Source organism: Homalodisca vitripennis, unplaced genomic scaffold, assembly GCF_021130785.1.
Source record: "Homalodisca vitripennis isolate AUS2020 unplaced genomic scaffold, UT_GWSS_2.1 ScUCBcl_6881;HRSCAF=14305, whole genome shotgun sequence".
In the NCBI taxonomy this organism is placed as follows: Eukaryota; Metazoa; Arthropoda; class Insecta; order Hemiptera; family Cicadellidae; genus Homalodisca; species Homalodisca vitripennis.
In genome coordinates, this window is record NW_025782992.1 from 6,055 (window position 1) to 30,151 (window position 24,097).

The following is a 24,097-nucleotide window of genomic DNA, read 5'->3' on the forward strand; positions in this document are numbered from 1 at the left end:
AAAATACCAACAAAAGCAGGGAATGTGTGCCTAAAAAACTTAATTTTTGCCAACGACATCAGCTCAGTCTAACCAAGAAAATGTTCGACCCAAACGAAAGTGTAAAACCGATAACGAAGCTACTGGAGATCTTTTTTCAGATGACCCTAACAGTGAAAATGATTATGACGTGGATGATTCTGACGAGGATCCAAATTACGAGCCAAAAAATGACCTTAATTTCCCTAAAAAACAAACAATATCCAACAAAATATTTAACATACCTAGAAGAAACAAAGTTGTTTGTAAATACTAAAGAAAAGGAGCCTGAGATCTTTGAAGAAAATGATAATGTTTTTGAATTCTTGGAACAAAATAACACTGATCTCCAAAAGAAAAAAGGAAAGAAAAGGTCACTAAACAAAGACAACTGGTTGAAATGTAAAGCAAAAAAGCTGAGAAATTCTGGAGAGGAATATAAATCATCATCTAAGTCCAGAAAACTAATTGAGAAAAAGGAAATAAAACCACCATGCAATGATAGATGTAGAATCCAGTGTAAAACCAAAATAAACCCTGATGAACGTCAAACAATTTTCAAAAACTATTGGGCACTTGGTGACCTTTCCCGCCAAAGAGATTTCATAGCATCACATATTCAGAACATACAACCAACTTACCAGTACAAGAGAGAGGGAAATAAGAGAAAACCAAACCAAGCCTTTTATTTTGATGTTGCTGATAAGCGAGTTCGTGTATGCAAAGATTTTTTCAGAAACACCCTAGGGATCAATGACAGACCAATTAGAACCGTTATTGATAAGAAAGACGCCTCAAGTGGCTTTGTTGCTGGTGATCTGAGGGGTAAACATGATAAGCATCAAACTGATCAAGACAAGTTAATAAATGAAGGCATCAGGCGTCATATAGAATCTATTCCTAAAATTGAGAGCCACTATCTACGGGCAAACACAACCAGAGAATTCATAGAAGGTGGTAAAACAATTAGTGATTTACATCGTGATTATGTTGAACATTGTAAAAGCTTGCAAAAACCTCATGGAAATTATAAAAAGTATTACGATATATTCACCAAAGAGTATAATATTTCTTTTTTTGTTCCAAAAAAAGACCTTTGTGAGCTGTGCCATGCATATGAGACAGCTGAAGGTGAGAGAAAGACCAGTTTGCAAGAGGAATATGAAAAGCATATTATGGAAAAAGATCTATCTCGATTGAAAAAAAATTCTGACAAAGACTCAGTGAGTGTCAACACCATTGTTGCCTGTTATGACCTTCAAGCTGTATTACAGTGTCCAAAGGGGGAAGTGTCCCTAATGTATTATAAATCTAAATTAAATATGCTAAACCTGACTGTCTGTGAGCTGAAAAATGATGCCGTATTCTGCTATACTTGGCATGAAGGCGAAGGAGCCAGAGGCTCGTGCGAAATTGGAACATGCATTTACAAATACCTCAGTGAAAAAGTTAAAAATTGCGAAAACGATATTGAAATTATATTTTACTCTGATAATTGCAGCGGCCAACAGAAAAACAAGTATTTGTTTTCTATGTACTTATATGCAGTGGACAAACTGCCAATTAAGTCTATAACTCACAATTTCCTAATAAAAGGGCATAGTCAAAACGAGGGGGACAATGTACATGCAATGATTGAGAAGCAGATTAAGAAATGTCTGAAGTCTGGACCAATTTACCACCCGGCTCAATACATTTCATTGATCAAAACTGCAAAAAAAACTGGGAATCCGTATAAAGTCAATGAACTAAGTCATGAAGATTTCTTGGATTTTAAAGACCTATGGGCAAACATTGGATGTAACTCTACAGTTAATGTGTCAGGTAAGCTGCTTACTGTTATAATATAATTTAGACACTTTTATGAAACGAGAGTTATAAAATAATTCTAGTGATGAGCAGACCAATAAAGGGATTTCATCTATTATTTCACTGCAAAAACAATCTCAACCGGTTCAAACATAGTTTAACCCTACTCAGCCTTTACCATGTGAAACCAATAATTTAACTTTAATACTTTTTACACAATTTTTAAGAATCTTTTAACTTACTATCTTCTTTTTACGTTTTTAAACCATCTTTCCTTTTCATATTTAATTTGAAAAATGTATGTTAAAGAGTAGTTATTTATGGCACATAGATATGCAATCAAGATGGAAGAATTGCATTTTCTTACGTTTTAAATATTTTTTCTAAACGCATATTTAACTACTTCGAACGGATTATTTTTAATTTCCTACACTTTGTTAACATACTAAAACTTTTAAATCCAACTTTTTATCCTATTCTATCTAAAAAGATAATAATTAAACATTTTACAGTTATCTTTTCATTTCAGGATGTACTGTTGCAATGAATGACATCAAAATAATTAAAGTTGAGAAAGATTCTCCCTTTAAAATCAAGTACAAGACAACTTATGATGACACAGTTGACTTTCAAGAAATTTTCATCCAGCAGATTGATATTGAAGAAAACGAGGATTTATTCGGAGACAACAAGAAGAGTCACACTAAGAAGAAAACCAGAAGTTCAAAGAAGAAACAACAGGTTTTTCCTGTGCATTGTTCAGATGTTGCTTTAAAAAAATTATACGAGCAAAGACTGGGAATTTCAGTTAACAAGAAAAAAGACTTACAATACTTACTTGAAAAACATGTTATTCCAAGTTGCTATGCACCATTTTATAACTCACTTTAAATTTTTGCAGTAACGTTTGTGTTTAGCAACAATGTTATGTTTGTGTTAATGATTTTTATTTCCATTAGAAAATACTTCTTTAAATATTAAAAAGTGCTGCATTAGTTACTTTATATAAGACCAAACTATTGGTAGTAACTAGTGGTAGTAAATGAATGTATTTTGTTATTAATATTTGAAAACACTATTTTTCTAAACATCTAAAATAGGTCCAATGATGTTTGGAGGTTTAGTTCTAAGTAACTAACTGATTTTTTTTGTTTCAATTAAAGTTAACTGTCATTAAAAACCCGTTGACTTATTTTTTGTGTCATTACCATCTTCAAAGTTAACCTTTTAATGAAAAGCGGTTTTACAGGAAAATTGACACAACTCAAATTAAATTAATAAATAATTAAAAAAATAATAAACACAAACTTCATGGTTTATATTAAGCTAATTTAAATGCCCTATATTTAACTGATATAAATAATAAAATGACTTTTGGATTAAAGGTTGCAGTTCTGTTAAACGAAAAACTAATTACAAAAAGCACAATTTTCAAATCGCTCTCCTGTAAAATTTACTTTTTTTGAGTTGTGTCACTTTTCTTCTGAATGAACGATATGTTTCTTTTAGTCTCGTTTCCTGGACTTGTGTCATGTACATACTTACTCACTGGATGTCTAAGGTTGTGCTCACAAAGAAATATTTCATCATAGCTCTTGAAGGTAACCTGTCTAAATGCAAACACAGTAGAAAATTCTTTTATAGCTCCAAGGATTTGCATTTTTTATTTATCAAACAAACTCTGTTAAATATTTAAAAATGTGTTCTTTTCTTAAATTATATTTATAAAAAACCCCATTAAATCATAAATGAACAAGAAAACACGTACATTTCTAAATCTATAACCCATGTAGGCTAGTGTACAAATTTCACATTTGTATTATTCCGTTTTATTTAGGTCTGATCACAAAATATCCTACATTGTCCGTTATAAACGGCCGAATGGCTGTAACTTCACGCGAAGTAGTCACAAAATTTGTTTTTACACGTTTTTTGTATTCGGGGAAGCTATATTAATAGTTATATTAATCTAACACAAAATAAAATATGCTCCACATTCAAAATCGGTAAGCCCAGAGAGCATATTACAAAACGGTGCTTTAGTTCTTATCACACAGAAAGATATACCGTATCCACTGTAAGGACGACGTAAATACCGTCATTGATTTAAAACCCGTATGGATTTGAATTGTGCAGTTGATCACTGATTGTTACTACTGAGAAGGCGGAGTAGCAGCCGAGTCTCGAGAGACACAATGTGTCACGTGATGTCTCGAGCAAGGATTGGAAGTGACAGTGAAGTTCGTGATCGATATAAATAACACTTTTTTACACAAAAACCTTTAGAAAACAGATGATTCTAAACTGGGTTTAGTCTGGCGTTTTCATAAGACGTTGTAGGGCTTATCAGCTAAGACGTCACGTGATCATCGTCTCGTTATACAGGTGTTTGGACATTACCGGATTTTTAGTAAAAATCTATTAATTTGACTCTCCCGACGTTGTTCCAGGCGGTTCTAATGTATTTTCTCGTAGAAGTTTATTTTATTTATCAATAGTTTTTACCTGCGCTCAAGCGAGAATTGCATTTCTACAACTACTTACTAAATAAACCGTGACGGACACAACATTTCAATTTTAAATACACATAAGATAATTTAATATACTGTAAAAAGTTTTTAGTGCAAATGGTTTTCTGTATTATTGTTATTTAAAAACTTTTTCTTATGAAGCTTTACTCAGTTTTATTTTAAGAAGTTAGATGATTAATCCATTAGTATAAATTCAGCTAAGGTAATTGGAACAAGGTTGCCACCTCTCCCCAGTAATATTTCGGCAAATTGAGATACAAAAAGGAACCGCGTAAATGTTCAAGGTTATGCCCTAGGTAAAGCCTACTTCGTTGACAAGCTAATATTCCTCGGGAGATCTGCCCCAAACAAAAGAGAATCCCCATTCGCTCCACTCAAATATCATTAAAGAAGTAGCGAATTTGCAATGTTCCAAAAACAACACTGCTTGTGTAATTATTTAATAAAAATAAATAACAAAGAACGCTGTACTACACAGTTGGGTGTTCTACTCCACCTTCCAATAATATATAGTAATTATAGAGTCGTTATTTGAATTTGAAGAACTCCTCCCCGGAAAACAGGTTTTGATGGAGGGAAGTGGACTGCACTTCCAGGTGACCGTGAGAGTACTTGTAGTACAGGTACAGGATTGATGGTGAGCCAGGGAGAGAGAGAGAGGAAGAGAGAGTGGCGGCAAACAGGCCAAGGCAAGGCTTTGATGGAGGGGAGTGGACTGCACTTCCAGGCAACCGTGAGAGTATTTGTAGTACAGGTACAGGATTGATGGTGAGCCAGGGAGAGAGAGAGAGGAAGAGAGAGTGGCGGCAAACAGGCCAAGGCAAGGCTTTGATGGAGGGGAGTGGACTGCACTTCCAGGCAACCGTGAGAGTATTTGTAGTACAGGTACAGGATCGATGGTAAGTCTGTGATGGAGAGAGAGGAAGAGAGAGCGGCGGCAAACATGCCAAGGGCAAGGCTTTGATGGAGGGGATTGGACTGTACTTCCAGGTGACCGTGAGAGTACTTGTAGTACAGGTACAGGATTGATGGTGAGCCAGGGAGAGAGAGAGAGAGGAAGAAAGAGTGGCGGCAAACAGGCCAAGGCAAGGCTTTGATGGAGGGGAGTGGACTGCACTTCCAGGTGACCGTGAGAGTACTTGTAGTACAGGTACAGGATCGATGGTGAGTCTGTGATAGAGAGAGGAAGAGAGAGCGGCGGCAAACAGGCCAAGGCAAGGCTTTGATGAAGGGGAGTGGACTGCACTTCCAGATTGAATACTCCGTTGTTGTGTTCAACCCACTATGAAATCCTTTGACAAGTGCACATGTGTCTAACGTGAATAGTTAGTGGGCAGATGACTTCGCCTTGTAACTTGCACGCGCACACGTGTTTGTACAGAATGGAAAACCAGGCATTGAGAACGCAAGATCTTGCAGATTTCACCAAAGTAATCAAGGCAGGGATAAGTGCAGGAAGAAGAGTAGTCTAAGGCTTATGATTCAAGGTTAATGAGTTTTTTCTAATACAAACACAATGACACTAAGAAAAACACCTCTTAGTTATGGCCAAATAACACAAAAAATAATAATATGCAGTGAAGAAGTCAAAGTCTTGCGCATATCGACACAATGCGGGCGTGATATCTTTCAGTAAGACTAAATTTTGTGGTGAGCATAGTTTTGGTAAGAGGTGTCATTACAATATAAGGCATTATTTGGCCATAACGTTTGCATGGAACTTTGCAGAGATGTTTTATTCATGTCATCGTGTTTCTATTGAATAGTCATTTAAAATTACTCATAACAAGATAAGGGGTTGCAATCTGAAAATTAAAAGTTACCCTCTTCTACCTCCTTTGAAAAGGAAGGGGAGGAGGAATTTTGTATTCTTCAAAGATTCCACAAAAGTATTTTAATAAATACGGTGAAAGTATTACATTGATATCTCAATCCGTTTAGAATATATCCAGGCGTACCAGGGCTTAATTTACATTCTTTATAGGCTATATATATTTTTAATTTGAATTGAATGTATTCCAACCATTGAAATTTTGAGATGGTTAAACCATTGTTAGATGTCCTGAGTTGTTTCAAATGTTAAACCACTGTAATGAGTTTCTCGAGCAGATTTGTAAGCAGGTACGTACACAAGGCGTGTGCATGGTTTGACAACATTGTAATCTAACTATCATATCATGTCTACACATTAGTGTGTGTGTTATTGAATCACTTCAAAACTACTGGATGAATTGTACTGAAATTTTACTTAGGGTCCCTGGTTAACGAACATACGTGCAGCCGTATTCTTATTTCGAAAATCCCTCCGGGTACGCCCCACTGGTTTTGGAAACTCCGTTATTGGATTAATCAGTACATAGTAAATCACATGTCAAAGTCAAGAATAAAAAGTTTAATTATTTATACACAGGTGATGGTAAATATTTGTTGATATTTACACAACAGGTAAATATCAACAGGTAGTTACATTTTACACATGTCATGTTACTTGCAGAAAATTTATTCTCCCGAATTTGTTTTTGTTGGGAGTTTAATCAACTACTGTAAAATGGCATAATTTATTAAACCACGTGTGCATTAAGACGGTAAGGACTTCTACTTCAGACTCCCTTTACACCTACCCACAGACCTATAATAGTTCAGGTGTTACTGAAATCGAGAACTTTTAGACGTACTTAACAAAATCTTTCACTCTCCAGCTTGTCAGCGATAGTCTCAAGATTATTTGGAATGCCATTTACAAAGAATGAGCGCTTGGTGTACCAGTTTTTCAAAATGGAGTTGCGTGTGAAACTAGTGTTGAGTCCTAGTGTACAATAAAATTATGTTTTGCCAACCACATCTGTGCAGAAACTACATTTTGTAGTAAAGCTCTGAAAAGTACTTGAGACCTTTTAAAGTTCCATCGCCAAGATTACAAGTAAGTAAGATAATTTACGCCTTGATACCACAGACACACGAAACAGAATGAGTGTTACATCTCCCAGATGGGTATCACTATCTGCCGCTTAATCTTGGCGTAAATATTTATCGTCACGAATTAGCTAATTAAATTCCACCAGTGAAATTGAATCCCCGGTAATTGCCCTGAGCACGGCCGCAATGGGCCTTGATTATAGTGCGCGCGTCGATCTCAGGGAGTCAGCTTAGAATGGCCTTAATTAGCGCATGCTAGTAATTACACAATTGGCGATACAGACTGTGGCGCTACCTGGTGGTACTAGCACTATCCGCAGGCAAGAGCTGTTGGGTCTATTTTGTTACAAAACCAACACACTGACTCGTTTCGAGTCTTGAACAAAGGTTTTGTATCATAGATATTTTTCGTAATTTATGGTATCGTAACACGTTATTATATATCATTAAACGGGGGTAATATATGCTGAACATTTTTATGTATAATACTTTAGGTTTGTGTCAATTATAACATTGAAAACAATTATAAACTTTCGATTAAATTAACGACCACCCGCCGCCGCCATGAATACGGCCTATATTTCATATAGTACGCTATTTATTGGCCAACTAACTGTAGCGCGCACGCACACTACTATTTTAATATAGTAATTTTTAGATGGTATTTTAGTAATTACACAGTGTGTAAATTAACTGGACTAACCCAAGTCCCTTTAACCGCGTGATGTGAGGTGACTGGCCGTGCTGAGGAAATGCAAGAGCAGCACTCGTCAGCACGGGTCGGCAGTCGAGTTGAGGGCTCGGAGGTAGGCGGAGGGATTGGCAATGTAGAGTGTGTGAAGTAAGTCTATTTTGGTGGAGTGAGATGCGAACACACCGGTACACATATAGTAGTTTGGGTGCGCCTACGAGTGTTTTAGTGCATTTTGAATATAGATTGGACTCAAACAAAGGAGAAACGTGAGTAATTATTTCAAGACCCTTCTCAACCACTATTCTAAATTTCCCTACGAGCTAGGGTGGTGGCAGCAAAACGCTATCCCTTTTATTAACCATGAGCCTCTCTGGCTAATATCGGAGGGCTTACAGTGGTGACCAGTGGTGGGATAACGATAATTAAACCAGCAAATTATTTCAAAATGATTTCAAAAACTTTAAAAGAACTCTAAAAGAAATAAAGAAGTGTACCACGTGGTTGAGAAAATTATTAGAACATTTCAGTTTACACTCCATTATCCAAATAACTACTATTCTAAATTCATTTACAAATTAATTGCAATGTTATATTTCTAAATTTCGAGTAAATTCAACTTATATGAACGAAGATGGACTTGGATTAGTTCTGTGTGCTTATTACACCATGTGCAACGCCATTACACTATGAAGCGGAAGTTGGACGCCATCATCATACGTCATCATAGAACATAGAAAGGAACAAGGAGGGCATACGTCACCGGACATCCAGTGATCCAGACCGGAACTACCAACTGCCGACCACTGTCTACGCAGATGTTGTCATCTCCGTCAACGCAGTCACGATCATCCACAGCCTTCGAGATGGCAGCCCTGTCACTATTTGGTGAGCAGTGGGAACTTTGTTAAATTAAATTAAATTAAATCATTGGCGAAACCTAAGATTAGACTACGTATTATTAGTAAATAGTTGGTTAAATAATATGGTTCAAAATGCTTTGGAAAATAAATGGTGAATGCAGCATTGAGGCCAGGCTTTAAGCATTAAACTTCTTTATTGACAAACAGATTCAGAATTATTTAAATAAGAGAAATTAAAAGGATAACATCCTAGTATTTTATTTTGCCAAAGCCTCCATGTCAGGTCGTCACCTCCAGGGCATTCAGTCCATCATGTTTTCAGCGTAAATATAAGCAGAATAACGTGTTGATTAAAATCATTTGCTTGGAAATAGGGATATGCCAATGATTCTATATTAGCTTACTGTTCAATTTGATTGATAATTCATTAATATCTGTATACAAAAAGAAACCCGTAGAAATTTTAATATAAGTGTAAAAGAGTATAATAGCAATAATTGTTGGAAGTAACTTGTTGCTGACTTATAAAAAGGGTAAATTTCGAATTATACTGAAAAACAAAGTGATATCAGTTAATGTGATTAACTATTAGAGTATATAAGTAATAGCACATAGTATATCATATAACAAATACGATTATTTAATATTATTGCAGCTGTATTGAGTCACATTACAGTATTGATATACTTGTATATCGAGGCATTGTTAGACTATTGATCCATTGATAACTCAATACTACCGATTAGTGATTGGTATCATTTGGAAATCGAAAAACTTTATTGTTTGATTGATCCATTATCGAAAATTGAAAAAAAAAAAAAAGGGGAAAAGTTATTTTACTGAAAAATAGGGAAACTAGTTATTCACATTGTTGCTGTCAATGTCTTTTAGGGATTTCATTTAGAGCGTTTAAGTTTAACTATTGAATATCACTGATAACCTAGAGAATTGTATAGCTACTGTATTCCAAAGAGGAAAACCAAATTTTTTTAAATTATTAACGATGGGCACTGTACACCTAGAAGGGAAGACCGTTGAGGTCCAAGACGCCTTTGATGCCATATCGAATAAAGTGAGGTCGCTTCAAGTAACACTAGATGAAACGTTAGCCAACGCTTCTACCTCCGCGGTGAACAAAACTGAAACATCTCCGTCCCCGATGGACATGACCCTTGCAGACAGCAAGCCGTCATTTGAGCTTGTCTCAAGTATAGCCCATTACGATGGAGAGAAAGCAGATCTAGTCGCCCCCTTCTTTGACAACATCGAAGGAATTGGAGAGCTCAGCAATTGGAGTGAAGCTCAAAAACTTCAAGTTTTAAAACTTAAACTAACAGGCAGTGCTCTACAGTTTGCAAAGTCAGACGAAAAATGTAAAAACTCAACAACTTTAGAAGAAATAAAAGCTGCTTTTTATGGAAAGATTCGGCGATAGCCTACCAGATCATTACTACTTCGAGCAATTGGCTAGCATACGACAAAACAGAGGAGAAACTATTGAGCAGTTCTCTGACCGAGTAAAAAGGGTCAGTGATAAAACTCTAAGAGTTACAAACAACGCTGAAGCAAACCAAATTCTGAGAGAAGAGGCCGATAGAAGAGCCATGGATGCCTTTGTAAGAGGATTAAATGGTGAAATAGGACGGCAGACCAGGATCAAGTTCCCTAAAACATTCAGAGAAGCTGTAACCACGGCGATAGCTCTAAACAACTTAGAGAAAAGACCATCCGAATTTGAGGAGAAGACAAGGCGAGTTTTTGGAACGATCACCGATACTACGTGTTACACTTGTGGGAAACCAGGCCATAAAGCCAGAGAATGCCAATCCAGGCGAGTAGATATTGTATGTTATACATGTAAGAAGAAAGGTCACAAAGAGAGGGATTGTAGAAGTAAAAGTGAAACAACTACCTATTATTGTGAAAATTGCCGAAAACCTGGACACACAGCAAACAATTGTTGGGGTATGAGAAATACAGCATTAGGAAGAGGCGCAGCTAGAGGAGGAACCTTCAGGAGCAGAGGGTATCAGCATGGAGGACGTGGATCAGCTTCGAACACGTTAAACCACAACGAGGGACCCAGGCACGCCGCTGGGAACCTCAGAAATCATTAAATCTGAACCACACGGGACTCAGACAGGCGAAGTTGAATTTCAAAGCTGTTGCCACTTTGACACAAGAAAATGTGAGTGAATTAATTGTACAAGGGTGCATAGGAGGATGTGAACGGTCTCATTGTAATCGATACAGGAGCACAAGTATCACTGATCGATAGGACAATGGCTCAGAACAAGCTAACTCCAACTGAAATCCAAATACGAGGTATCACTGGTGCTGTTATGAACGTTTACGGCACTGTAACAGAGACCTTGCAACTGGAGTTACTTGATTTAAAATGTGGACTTCGTAGCAACAGATCTCCCTGAAGATTATATTGCTATCCTAGGATACGATGTTTTGAAACGAAAAAAGGCTGTGATTGACCTTGAGAATAAGTCTCTGAGTATTGGAAACAAGATAGCATGCAGTTTCCATGAAAGAGAATCCCCTGTAACTCGAAGCAGGAGAAGTGGCATTGGCATTGTTCAATGTTCCCTACGAAACAAGTTCAACAAACCTTAATCCACCAAAACAAATCCTGAAGGAAGAAATACCTGACATTTTAGCGTATAGTCGCACAAACATCAACGTGCCTGCCCGTTCAGAAATGCTTATTCAAGTAAAATTAAGCAAAAACAAAAAGGATCAAATGGAACAAATGGAAGGAAAAACAGTAATTACAGAACCAGCGTTAGTAAAAGTTCATGGCATCAATGTCGCTAGAAGCCTTTCAAAAGTGAATAAAGGAATGTGTTGGACCAAAATCATAAATATCACCTCTGAAAATTTAGTGATATACAAGAATACGCTGCTCTGCAAAATAGAAGAGCCACACAGTGAAGCAAATAAAGGAGCATGGAAACGAGTAAATCTAACACAAAATAGGACAGAGGAATTCAATGGAAAACTTGAAGAAAAATTAAAGCACCTCCCAACTGAAGACCAAAATAAATTAAAAAATGTTCTCCAACGCTACAAGCGTCTATTTAGCTTAGGAGGAATAGAGAATTTGGGGTGTACTTCTTTAGTTACTCACAAAATCAACACGAGCCAACATCCTCCGATCAATAAGAAACCTTACAGAGTGCCACAATCACAGAGAGGTACTCTACAAAATTTGATACAAGAAACAATTAGATAAAGGTGTAATTGTACCCAGTACTTCCCCATGGTCAGCACCGGTAATCATTGTCCCCAAGAAAGCAGGGCTCTGATGGTACCATCAGTTATCGTCTATGTGTAGACTATCGGGAACTCAATAAAATTACAGTTCCGGAAATATATCCCCTTCCAGATATACATGAAACTTTAGACATGTTAGGAGGCAGTCAGTACTTCTCGGCACTGGATCTGAATTCAGGTTTCTATCAGGTAAAAATGCACCCTGAAAGTCAAGAGAAGACGGCCTTCAGTACTCCTGATGGTCATTATGAATATACACGCATGCCAATGGGATTGATCAATTCTCCTTCTGTATTTCAACGATTGGTTGATACTACTCTCACAGGTCTGAAAGGAAAAGCATGTTTGCCCTACATGGATGATATCCTAATCTTCAGTTCGAGTATTGATCAGCACGCTAAAGATCTTAGTGAAGTTCTAGAGAGATTTCAAGAGGTAAATTTGAGTATCCAGTTGAAGAAATGCCAAATAGCAAAGTCTGAAATTAACTTCCTAGGCCATGTTGTATCGAGAGATGGAATCAAACCATGTCAGAATAAGATTGAAGCTGTCAAAAATTTTCCAAGACCCAAGAATGAAAAGGAACTTCGTGGATTTATAGGACTATGTAGTTACTATAGGAGGCATGTACCGAAATTTGCCGACATCGCTAAACCTCTGACAAAATTAACCAAAAAAGACCAAAAGTTTGAGTGGAAACGAAGAAGCGGAAACATCATTTGAAAAATTGAAGACCATCCTTGTAACTGAACCTTTATTAGTGTATCCAAATTTCTCCAAGGAATTCGTCTTAAGCACTGATGCAAGTAATGTTGCACTTGGCGCAGTATTAGGACAAGTGATTAATGGAATAGAACACCCTATCGCCTATGCGTCAAGACAGTTAAACTCTGCTGAGCAGAATTATACAGTAACAGAAAAAGAACTTTTAGCAGTTGTATGGGCAGTAAAGTATTTCCGATGCTACCTGTACGGACGATCATTCTCCTTGTATACTGATCACAGCGCAATCAGATGGCTGCTGTCGCTAAAAGATCCTTCGAGTAGACTCACTAGATGGGGCACTGAAATTGGCTGAATATGACTACAAGGTATTCCATAAACCAGGGATAAAAAATCAAAACGCTGATTGTCTGAGCAGAATTGTGTGCAAGAATACTGTGGAAAGTCTACCTATATTGGATGTGGACAGCATTAAAGAAAATCAATGTAAGGATGAAGAGTGCCAGAGATTGAAAAAATACCCTCAGTTCAAAACAAGTCCACAAGGAGTCATCTATATAAAGAGGCAGGACAGACAACTGATAGTCGTTCCAAGACGGTTAAGAGAGAAGGTTATTCGTTTACACCATGATATCCCGACAGCAGGTCATGGAGGTATCAAGAAGACGATGTTAAGAATCCAAGAAAAGTTTTATTGGCCGAAAATGAAATTAGATGTTGTCTCCTTTATCAGAGCATGTGATCCATGCAATATAAAGAATGGATTACGGAAAAACTAAAGCACCTTTAGGTAAATTTCAAGAAAGTACAGAATTTGGATACCGGATTTCGTGTGACATTGTTGGCCCATTACCCCTAACAAGCTCCAAAAACAAATACATACTGACAGTTATAGATCATTTTACAAGGTACGGAGAGTTTATTGCATTGCCAGACCAAACTGCAGAAACAATAGCCCGAGCACTTGTGCAGAGAGTCATTACGAAGATGGGAGTACCCTGTGAATTAATTACTGATCAAGGCTCAAATTTCACATCCGAAATAATGAAAAGCATGTGTGCTCTACTAAGAATAAAGAAACTTCAAACCACCGCATATCATCCCATGAGCAATGGTAGAACAGAAAGAGTTCATAGATCCATACCCAAGATGCTAAGTTCATTATGTCAACCGAAATCAAACAGACTGGGACGAGCTCCTACCAATGGTAAATATGGCTTATAACTCTCAAGTGCATGATTTCAACAGGATTTTCTCCTTTTGAGCTAGTCTTTGGAAGAGAGATGAAGACTCCCTTAGAAGATGATCTATTGATCACAGAAGAAGATGGTGGTTACCCTGATTATGTCGAAGATCTTAAGATGAAGTTGAATGCCGTAAGGAATTTGTCTCAACAATGCCAAGACCATGCAAGAACCCAGCAAAAGAGACAATACGACAAGAATTCTAAGCTAAATAAATTTGAAGAGGGCCAACGAGTATACCTTCACGTGCCCCAAGTGAAAAAAGGAAGAGTGAAGAAGTTGTCTAGACCATGGAAAGGTCCATACACAATTGTCAAGGTTATATCAGATTTGAATGTCGTACTCCGAATTAAAAGGAAGAATGTAACTGTACATGTGAATCGAGTAAAACCTGTCACCGAGTTTAAGTTGCAAGAACAAGGAAGTAGCCAAAATGATCCAAAAGCTGCTCAGGTAGCAGAAGAAGAAGAACAGGAAGAAATCATTGAAGAGACCGAAGACCATGAAGAGGCATTCAATAGAGTAGCCGGACAAAATGAAGAACAAGACAGGAGAGAACCAAGCCCAGGAACCGCAGAAGAGCGACCAGGCCCTTTTAGATCCATAAGAGATAGAAGAAAACCGTGTAGATTCAAAGACTATGAAGTTTATTAAATAATAGGAATGTATATACCATATTGTTATGACAGTGAACGTGTATTGCATCGTTTATTTAGTAGTTAAAAGTAAACGCAATGTATTGAATAATTATGTATTGTTTGTTATTTGAGGATGTTATATGATACACTAAAATATTCCTCGTTAGTATGTTATGCTTCTTGTCTGATGTGTAAGTAAAAGATGTTTTAGAGTACCACGTACAAAGTAGAATGCAATAGTTACTCCGAATTGAATGGGTTGTATGCGTGAGTATGAATGTTGTATGACTGTGAAACGAATGTTGATGAATGGGTATGCAAGGTGTGTGAATAAAAGCCAAATTAAAGGATCCAAACAATTCAAATGTGTGATTGAGTACACTATAAGGAAAGAAGTTATATCTACGCAGGTTAAGATAAGAAACATAAAGATTCAAGCTGTACGTAATAAAATAAATTCGAATAAGTCAGGGATATTCATGAAGTAAACAATTATTAGGATCTAAATGATGATTTCAGGAATACTTGTACTCTTTGTCGAGACAGGAATGGCAGAGAATGAAATGACACAGGGAATCGTTTTCAAGAAACTTCATGACACAATTATTTCCGAGGATGAATGGAAGATTGTATTAGATTTTAATATGATAGAAATAAGAGACGAACTTGAGTCACTTAAGACATTGTGCACAGACTTAGTTTATTATACGAACACTAGTGTAAATGTGTGGGATGAGGACTTTGCTTTCGAATATAGTAGAATTAAGACCGGGATAGACCAGTATGAATCCGATGTAAGTGACTTATTTAGACTTCTACCTACAGAACGCTCCAAGCGAGGACTAGTTGATGCAGGAGGATATGCATTGAAATGGTTGTTTGGTGTGCCCACTAGCGAAGATATGGAACAAGTTAATAGTAAAGTTGAAGAGATTAAAAAAAGATTAGCGGATCACTGTTGAGTTCTAGAGAAAACCAAATCACCTTAATGAAAGACATGAATGAAAAGATGGTAACAAATACTAAAGCCATATCAGAGATAATGACTAAACTTACTCATTCAAATAGCATGTTAATCACTTCACTCCAAGGATTCGAACAAGAAAACATTATGCTACATCGTTCATTAACAAAACATTTAAAATCTGTCAGTCTAGCACGTCATTTAGGTCAAACCATAGATGAAGCAAAGTTAAGAATTGTTGAGTTTAGGCAAGCTTTAGAATTAGTAAACACAGGTAGAATAAGCAGCAAATTTACTACCACCCCATGAGTTTGTAAACATATTGCTTGACATAGGAAAAGTCATACCTCGTCATTTGAAACTAATTATACCAGTTAATGAAGAGGACGTGTTTTATGTATTACACCTTTTGCACTGCTCATGCTTTAGCCACCAAGACAGGAATTAGATTGATCGTAACTGTACCTTTAAGTTCGCAAGACAGACGTCTTGAACTTTATAAAGTAGAAGTTATTCCATTGTACCAAACAAACCTTCAACATTGGTTAAAATGGAATGTACAAGTTGATTATTTGTTGATCTCCAAAGAGAGACAGTATTATGCACCTATCGATTTTTAACACACTAAGTCAGTGTAGACTAAGTCATTTTTATTTGTGTCCTAACTCTATAAATGTTATTGCATCATAGCGTTAATGATTGTATATTCGCTCTATTCATGGGATCTAACCTAGTCACAGAAAAATGTTCACGAACCTTAACCATAAATGTAACTTCACCTGTATGGATCCAAAACGGCAATGATTGGATCTATAGCCTAAAGGAACCATATAAAGTCATACTTAACTGTATGAGGAGTTCTGATGGAGAAAACTCAGTTATCTCTCCACCACATCTAGGTTATTTAGAATTAACTTTAAACAAGTCTGGAATATTAAAACAGGCTTCAAGTTGCGCTATCTTTGGTAAATATAATAAGTTATTCTCGAGGACTCAAGGAAATATAAAATATAAATTTGACATTAACCATTTGCACATCCCAAAGATTAATCTGTTGCTATCTCACGAAGAAAATCTAATCTTTAAAAACAGTAGCTTGTTATCTGAAACAATGCAAAAAGTCAAGGACAATCTTAAAGATAATCACATAGAAACTAGACCTTAACAAGCTTTTAAATGATACACATGTTTTGTACCCTAGTATCAAAGAAAGTATAGAAACCCCACTGAACTATTTCTACATTATCATAGTTTCAATGTTTATTTTGTTCATTTTGAATAGTGTACTTTGCGTAGTTTTGTTTTGTCACAGGAAAATGCCAACCTGTGCGAGGATGTCCTCAGTTGCTGAGCGGCAAGCCCCAACCATTCGAGTAGAACATGGAACTCCGCTCGCAGAAATTATTCAGGAGTCTTCCTTTGTTCAATTCAATACACCAAGCCCGCCTTGAAGTACGGTATTGTGAAATTCATTGTAGTGCTGAACCAGTCAGGTCAGTGTTGCAAAGACTATATTTGTTATAAATATGTGGGGACTTGCCAAGCTCAAGAAATGTAATGTAGTTAGGGGGACATATATCTTAAGTGATTGTCAATGTCAAGTAGAATTAAATTGTAGATTATAAGAACTTACGCAGCCTAAAATACTATTTTGTCCTTTTAAGTTCGTGAAAAAAATGATGTAATGTAAAATGTTATCCTATACATTTTTTTTTTTGAAGTATTGTAAATGTTTGTTATATTCTGAGAATCTAAGATGTATCACCATGAAAATTCTGTATGATCCATCTTTCCTGAAAGGGAGAGTGATGTAGCGCGCACGCACACTACTATTTTAATATAGTAATTTTTAGATGGTATTTTAGTAATTACACAGTGTGTAAATTAACTGGACTAACCCAAGTCCCTTTAAACCGCGTGATGTGAGGTGACTGGCCGTGCTGAGGAAATGCAAGAGCAGCATCGTCAGCACGGGTCGGCAGTCGAGTTGAGGGCTCGGAGGTAGGCGGAGGGATTGGCAATGTAGAGTGTGTGAAGTAAGTCTATTTTGGTGGAGTGAGATGCGAACACACACGGTAACACATATAGTAGTTTGGGTGCGCCTACGAGTGTTTTAGTGCATTTTGAATATAGATTGGACTCAAACAAAGGAGAGAAACGTGAGTAATTATTTCAAGACCCTTCTCAACCACTATTCTAAATTTCCCTACGAGCTAGGGTGGGTGGCAGCAAAACGCTATCCCTTTTATTAACCATGAGCCTCTCTGGCTAATATCGGAGGGCTTACATAACACTTTGTAAGTTCTGTGCCAAAGTTTCTTTCTCAAAACATCTGAATGTATATATTTTCATTTTTTAATATAAAATTGTCTTTTCGGTTTATAATAAAAGTTTCTTTATTCACTGTTTCCTGGCAGCAAATTTCATTAAATAAAAGAAATAAATTACTGTATCAATCTGATGGTAGATCTGTAGAAAATCTCTTTATCTTCAAAGTAACATATGCTATGCAAATATTATACAGAATTTGGTTTGGTTTTTACCAGTTTCAACAACATAACTTTTTTACTGTTTAGGCAAATTGTTTACTTTTTATAATTTTACTTCTTTCTTATAATTATCAAAATTTTTTCCTTTGGGCACTTTAGGTAAGCATTTTTTTATAACTTTTGTATATAATGAATTTTCCGTAATCATGTTCTATTATTATTTACAATGTGTGAAAGTTGAAATTTTTGTTTGGTAAATCTAAATCGTTTTTGGTTTTCACATAATAAGTCTAATTCAGGTTGTAAGAAATCATATTATTTTCCTATAATATAGAAGTTTTACACTCTCTGAATAAATCAGTATGAAACATGACTAGGTTAGAGTAAAAAAATATATTTTTTGGTGAATTTTTTGAAAAAATAGTCTGCAAAGTGGCCAAAAAGAACTTGCCACTGTGTAAGTTTTGCATTGCCACTTGTAGGGTTGTTGAGGTTTTATAATCTGCGGGAGTCAGATAACGTTCCTATCTTATCTTATCTTATTCACTAATGCAGGGCTTATCAGTGGCGCGCAAACAAGTTGGCGACGAATGAAAAACATTCATCGAAATACGAGTATACGAATACAAGTATCAAGTATAAACTACATGGTTATAACTACAAAAATATGTATATGAAAAGTTTGTCTCTTTTACACGATTATTACGTTTAAGTGTGAATATAGCTTAATTGTCACGAATAATAATAGCTTAATAATTCGAGGTGGGTGAATTGCGCATATTGTATCTTTTAGGTGCAAATTAAAACTCGATTTATATAGGTAAATAATTACTACTAGAGATATCCTCCTGTTCCGAAAACTAACAGAAGCTGAGAGCCAATAATAAACTTTTGTGGCATACGTTAACAATGGTAAGCGAAACTAACTACTTACAGTTGATTTAGACAAATCTAAACGTTATATATTTGTAGGTCAGGTAAAGTTGAAGAGAGATTAAACATTTTGACACCTTCCTGAACTTTGCCTAATTCTGAAAAATCCTTTTTATATAGACATTATTTACGTAATAACTCATTGCCAATTCGAAAACGACTATACCATCCAAAGCCTCCATTATGTTTAGTCTATTGTGGTACCCCCGTGCCTCGTGTATTGTTAGAACTGCCCTGATGCTCCAAGGATAGCACGACCCTGTCTGTCACAGCTCTGACCCCTGCAGTGCCCGGGGTGGGCGGCCACCTCACTCTGTCACCGGCGACATTTGTCACTGTTCAGTGTTCATGACGCAGGTCGGCCATTAGACACTAGTCACTGTGTCTACCTGTTCTCTCCTAACTTCCCCATGTAGGAGGCTGGAACGATCTTTTCACTTTGGTCTAAAGTTAACAAGTTAATTTAGCTATTACTCCGTAAGTTTTTAAACTAAGGATTGTTCTTAATTTGATTTTCAACGAAAGGCTTGCGAGTAACGGTGGGAACAAACAGACAGTAAAGAACGCTGTAGGAATAGGATTTCTCCAAAACCGCGTTTTTGGTCGATTTAAACTATCATAAACCCCGGATATACTCTCTTGAATATGCTCAGTACAGATATACTTGCCCAGTTAAACCGATCCAAATACAGTACCAAAACGAACGGCTGGAGTCGTTTTCTACTTTTCTCTGTTATCTACTTCGATATCTGCGATCCGCAATTTTAAAACGGGACCTTTTTATCAATTTTAACAAAAAGACGAATGATCTTTCGCAATTACAAAGTTGTCCATTACATTAACAATTGTAAGTGAATGTTTGAGTAAAAACATAGGAAATATATTTTAGGTGTGTCCTTGATATAGTAGTTAATGAAAGCATAACAGTTACGACCGTTTTACATACAAATGACAGAAAACGTCGAAACAGTTAAACGAGTTCGCATACCAGTTTTTATCAAAATCGTATTCCACTTTTTATTACTTATATCGAGCACCTATTGTAATCCTCTTATCCTTACAAATTATCCATCGTTGACCCTTTAAACCAAAAAAACTATATTTTTTGTGTCCGTTTGTTTGGTCATTAAATCCATTACAATAATGAAATAAAACATTGTAATTACGCGTTTAGAGTGTTTAATGTCAAATGAAGGATGTCGACAGTTTTATATAAAGACAGAGAGCTTGTGCCAGCCGAACGTGAACTAGAGCTCAGACTACGTACGCTCAGCAGAGATAACGCACGCACTGTGTAGGCCTACTGTACAGCTGATTATCTCTGCTTAGTTACTAATCAGCAGGATCCCGAGCTAAGCCCACGCAGCTGGTTAGTTACGAGGCAGGTGATGACGTCATGCCAGGCTGTAACACGCTCTTATCGAAAATAGCAACTATATCAACTTTTATTTCCGGTGTTTGTCACGGATGTAACTCAAGTCTGACCCCTGACTGGAAGCTGAGACTCCCGGTAAGTATAGCCCTGGCTACACTATTCAGTGATCTCGTTGAGACAAAACGACGAACGAAAACAATGAAATTTGGAATTTATAAAGACTCCTACTGAGATCGACAGTTACATTAAAAAAAAATTACATTAAAAATGCTAAAATGTTTTATATATATATATATATATATATATAATATATATATATATATATATAAAAATCAAACATTTTAGCATTTTTAATGTAATTTTTTTTCTCGTTATCTACTTTATTTTGCCGACTGTGATTGCACTTTAAATTCGCAAAAAAGTATTTTAGTTTAAAGTTGTTATTTACAGCCGAGATTGCATAAACCTACCATCATATTATTATAAAAAAAATAGTATTAGGCCTATATGATATTTAAATCTGTAAATCACAACTTTAAACTGACCTATTTTTCTGCGAATTTTAAGTCCACTTACTGAGAGTAAAATAAAGTTGCCAACGAGGAAAAAAGGAATTAAATTTAAAATATCATTCAAAATAAAATAATGACTTTATCTTTTAAATGTTGTTTAATGTCCGTACCAATTCCATGTTCAATATGTCAATGTTTGGTTCTTAAGATTAGTAATCGATTAACTGTAAAATCAATTCCGCAACTGAACTAAATAAATCCAAAATATTCTGGTTGGCTTTTGAACCTAAGAGGTATGAGAAAGGCTAGAGTCTAAACTTGTAAAGTAACTCAAAGCTAGTACTAAAGATGTGGAGGTGGAGATCATGTTACCTTGAACAATAAATATAAATCTCTAATACCAACTGAACGAGTTCTAATAAAAATAGAGAATTAATCAAATTCGCGCAGTTTATACATGCATCTAGGCGACATTTAAAACAAGTGAAAATTCAAAACCCACTTTAACAAATGGACAGTTTTGAAAACGTCTCCCTTTGTACTAAAACAATTACTTGCAATGCAGCACTTGAAAGTGGTTAACAGAAGCACTGCAAAAACATTGAAGCATAACGTATGGACATATGTTACTTTCATTTCGTTATTGAATGATAATTTCTATTAATGACATTTTATATTTTATTTTAAAATTAGATTATTAGTTTTTAAATAACTTTCACGACAGTAAACACATATTTCCCTTGTTTTATTAGATTTAGAATTTAACTCACTACGCGTGCGAAAACTTCTCTTAAGAAATGCACAATACCTTGGAATTGATAACAAGACGTATCCGGACAGTAGAAAGGAAGAGTTTCCCACGGGAACGGAACAGGAAGTGACGTCGTATCCTGCAGGTGTTTTGGTTACATTATTAGAAAGGTTAATCTCAAAGTACATAATTAGAATCATGCAGTTTACAGCCATGCATTGCCGGAAGAAGCTGAATCCTGCATTATTTAACCAACTTAAAAAACTATGAAGGTACAACATTTTTCCTGTTTTTCTATATTCTGTTTTGCATGACAACGATTTCTTAGAAACTGGGAAACCGATTTCGATGGAACCCTTTTTAACGAAAAAGAATTGCTCAGATTTGCCTTCCCTGAGTCAATATCTGACCAGGGAATAATTTTGGAATATCATAATTTAAAAGTCTATGTCATTTCATTCTCAAGATGTCCTGCGGATAGACGTCATACAGAAAAGAAAATTTTACAAAAGACAAAAGAGAAATTGTGTCACTCTACTGAGTGATAGGGTTCAATGAATGAGGCTCAGCCAAATTTTTATGGTTATATAATATGCACCATCATTTACTCGTATTCTTGTCTATATAGAGAAATGCAGTTCTTTGTGAAGTCTACAGATAAAATCTTTCTCAAGACGTCTTAACACACGATTAATTCACGTTTTTGTTCATAGAATTATGTTTCAAGGCAATGTTTAAGTATTCGTAATAAAAGTTCAGGTAAGATAGGGAGAATACTAAACGCAACGAGTGCGCTGAAATCAAATCGTATCACAGACTAACGTTGCCGTTTCTCTCTATCTTCTTTTTACTGTACGAATGAGCTACACGTGAATATTTCTCGTGCTAAAATCTTCATATAGTTGTACTCGGTTTAAGTATCGTAATAAAAGTTCAGGTAAGATAGGGAGAATACTATAACCACAAGAGTGCGCTGAAATCAAATCGTCATCACAGACAAACGTTGCCGTTTCTCTCTATCTTCTTTTTACTGTACGAATGAGCTACACGTGAATATTTCTCGTGCTAAAATGTCATATAATTGTACTCGGATTTAAGTATCGTAATAAAAGTTCAGGTCAGATAGGGAGAATACTACAACACTAGAGTGCGCTGAAATCAAATCGTATCACAGACTAACGTTGCCGTTTCTCTCTATCTTCTTTTTACTGTACGAATGAGCTACACGTGAATAATTTCTCGTGCTAAAATCTCATATAGTTGTACTCGGCTTTAAGTATCGTAATAAAAGTTCAGGTAAGATAGTGAGAATACTACAACACAAGAGTGCGCTGAAATCAAAATCGTATCACAGACTAACGTTGCCGTTTCTCTCTATCTTCTTTTTACTGTACGAATGAGCTTACACGTGAATATTTCTCGTGCTAAAAGTCATATAATTGTACTCGGTTTAAGTATCGTAATAAAAGTTCAGGTAAGATAGGGAGAATACTAACAACACTAGAGTGCGCTGAAATCAAATCGTATCAACAGACTAACGTTGCCGTTTCTCTCTATCTTCTTTTTACTGTACGAATGAGCTACACGTGAATATTTCTCGTGCTAAAATGTCATATAATTGTACTCGGGTTTAAGTTATCGTAATAAAAGTTTCAGGTAAGATAGGGAGAATACTACAACACTAGAGTGCGCTGAAATCAAATCGTATCACAGACTAACGTTGCCGTTTCTCTCTATCTCTTTTTTACTGTACGAATGAGCTTACACGTGAATATTTCTCGTGCTAAAATTGTCATATAATTGTACTCGGTTTAAGTATCGTAATAAAAGTTCAGGTAAGATAGGGGAGAATACTACAACACAAGAGTGCGGCTGAAATCAAATCGTATCACAGACTAACGTTGCCGTTTCTCTCTATCTTCTTTTTTACTGTACGAATGAGCTACACGTGAAATATTTCTCGTGCTAAAATCTCATATAATTGTACTCGGTTTAAGTATCGTAATAAAAGTTTCAGGTAAGATTGGGGAGAATACTACAACACAAGAGTGCGCTGAAATCAAATCGTATCACAGACTAACGTTGCCGTTCTCTCTCTAATCTTCTTTTTACTGTACGAATGAGCTACACGTGAATATTTCTCGTGCTAAAATCTCATATAATTGTACTCGGTTTAAGTATCGTAATAAAAAGTTCAGGTAAGATAGGGAGAATACTACAACACTAGAGTGCGCTGAAATCAAATCGTATCACAGACTAACGTTGCCGTTTCTCTCTTATCTTCTTTTTACTGTACGAATGAGCTACACGTGAATATTTTCGTCTGTCTAAAATTCCCTATAATTTTCTTTGGTT

The 24,097-nt window shown here is 36.1% G+C and overlaps 1 protein-coding gene across 1 annotated transcript; it reads left to right on the top strand.

Annotated features, from left to right (window-relative positions):
• The first annotated feature begins 289 nt into the window (after nt 1-289).
• Nucleotides 290-2,999, top strand: LOC124373978. Its single transcript, XM_046832286.1, has 2 exons — nt 290-1,842; nt 2,357-2,999. Exons 1-2 carry the CDS (start codon nt 1,194-1,196, stop codon nt 2,716-2,718), a joined length of 1,011 nt encoding a protein of 336 aa, XP_046688242.1. The 5' UTR covers nt 290-1,193; the 3' UTR covers nt 2,719-2,999.
• The last annotated feature ends 21,098 nt before the right edge of the window (nt 3,000-24,097 follow it).

Excerpts from the sequence above, each read along its gene's own strand:
- LOC124373978 (XM_046832286.1), top strand. The coding sequence starts at position 1,194 with ATGGAAAAAGATCTATCTCGATTGAAAAAAAATTCTGACAAAGACTCA. Across the intron at positions 1,843-2,356 it reads CTCTACAGTTAATGTGTCAG|GATGTACTGTTGCAATGAAT; the intron begins GTAAGCTGCTTA and ends TTTTCATTTCAG.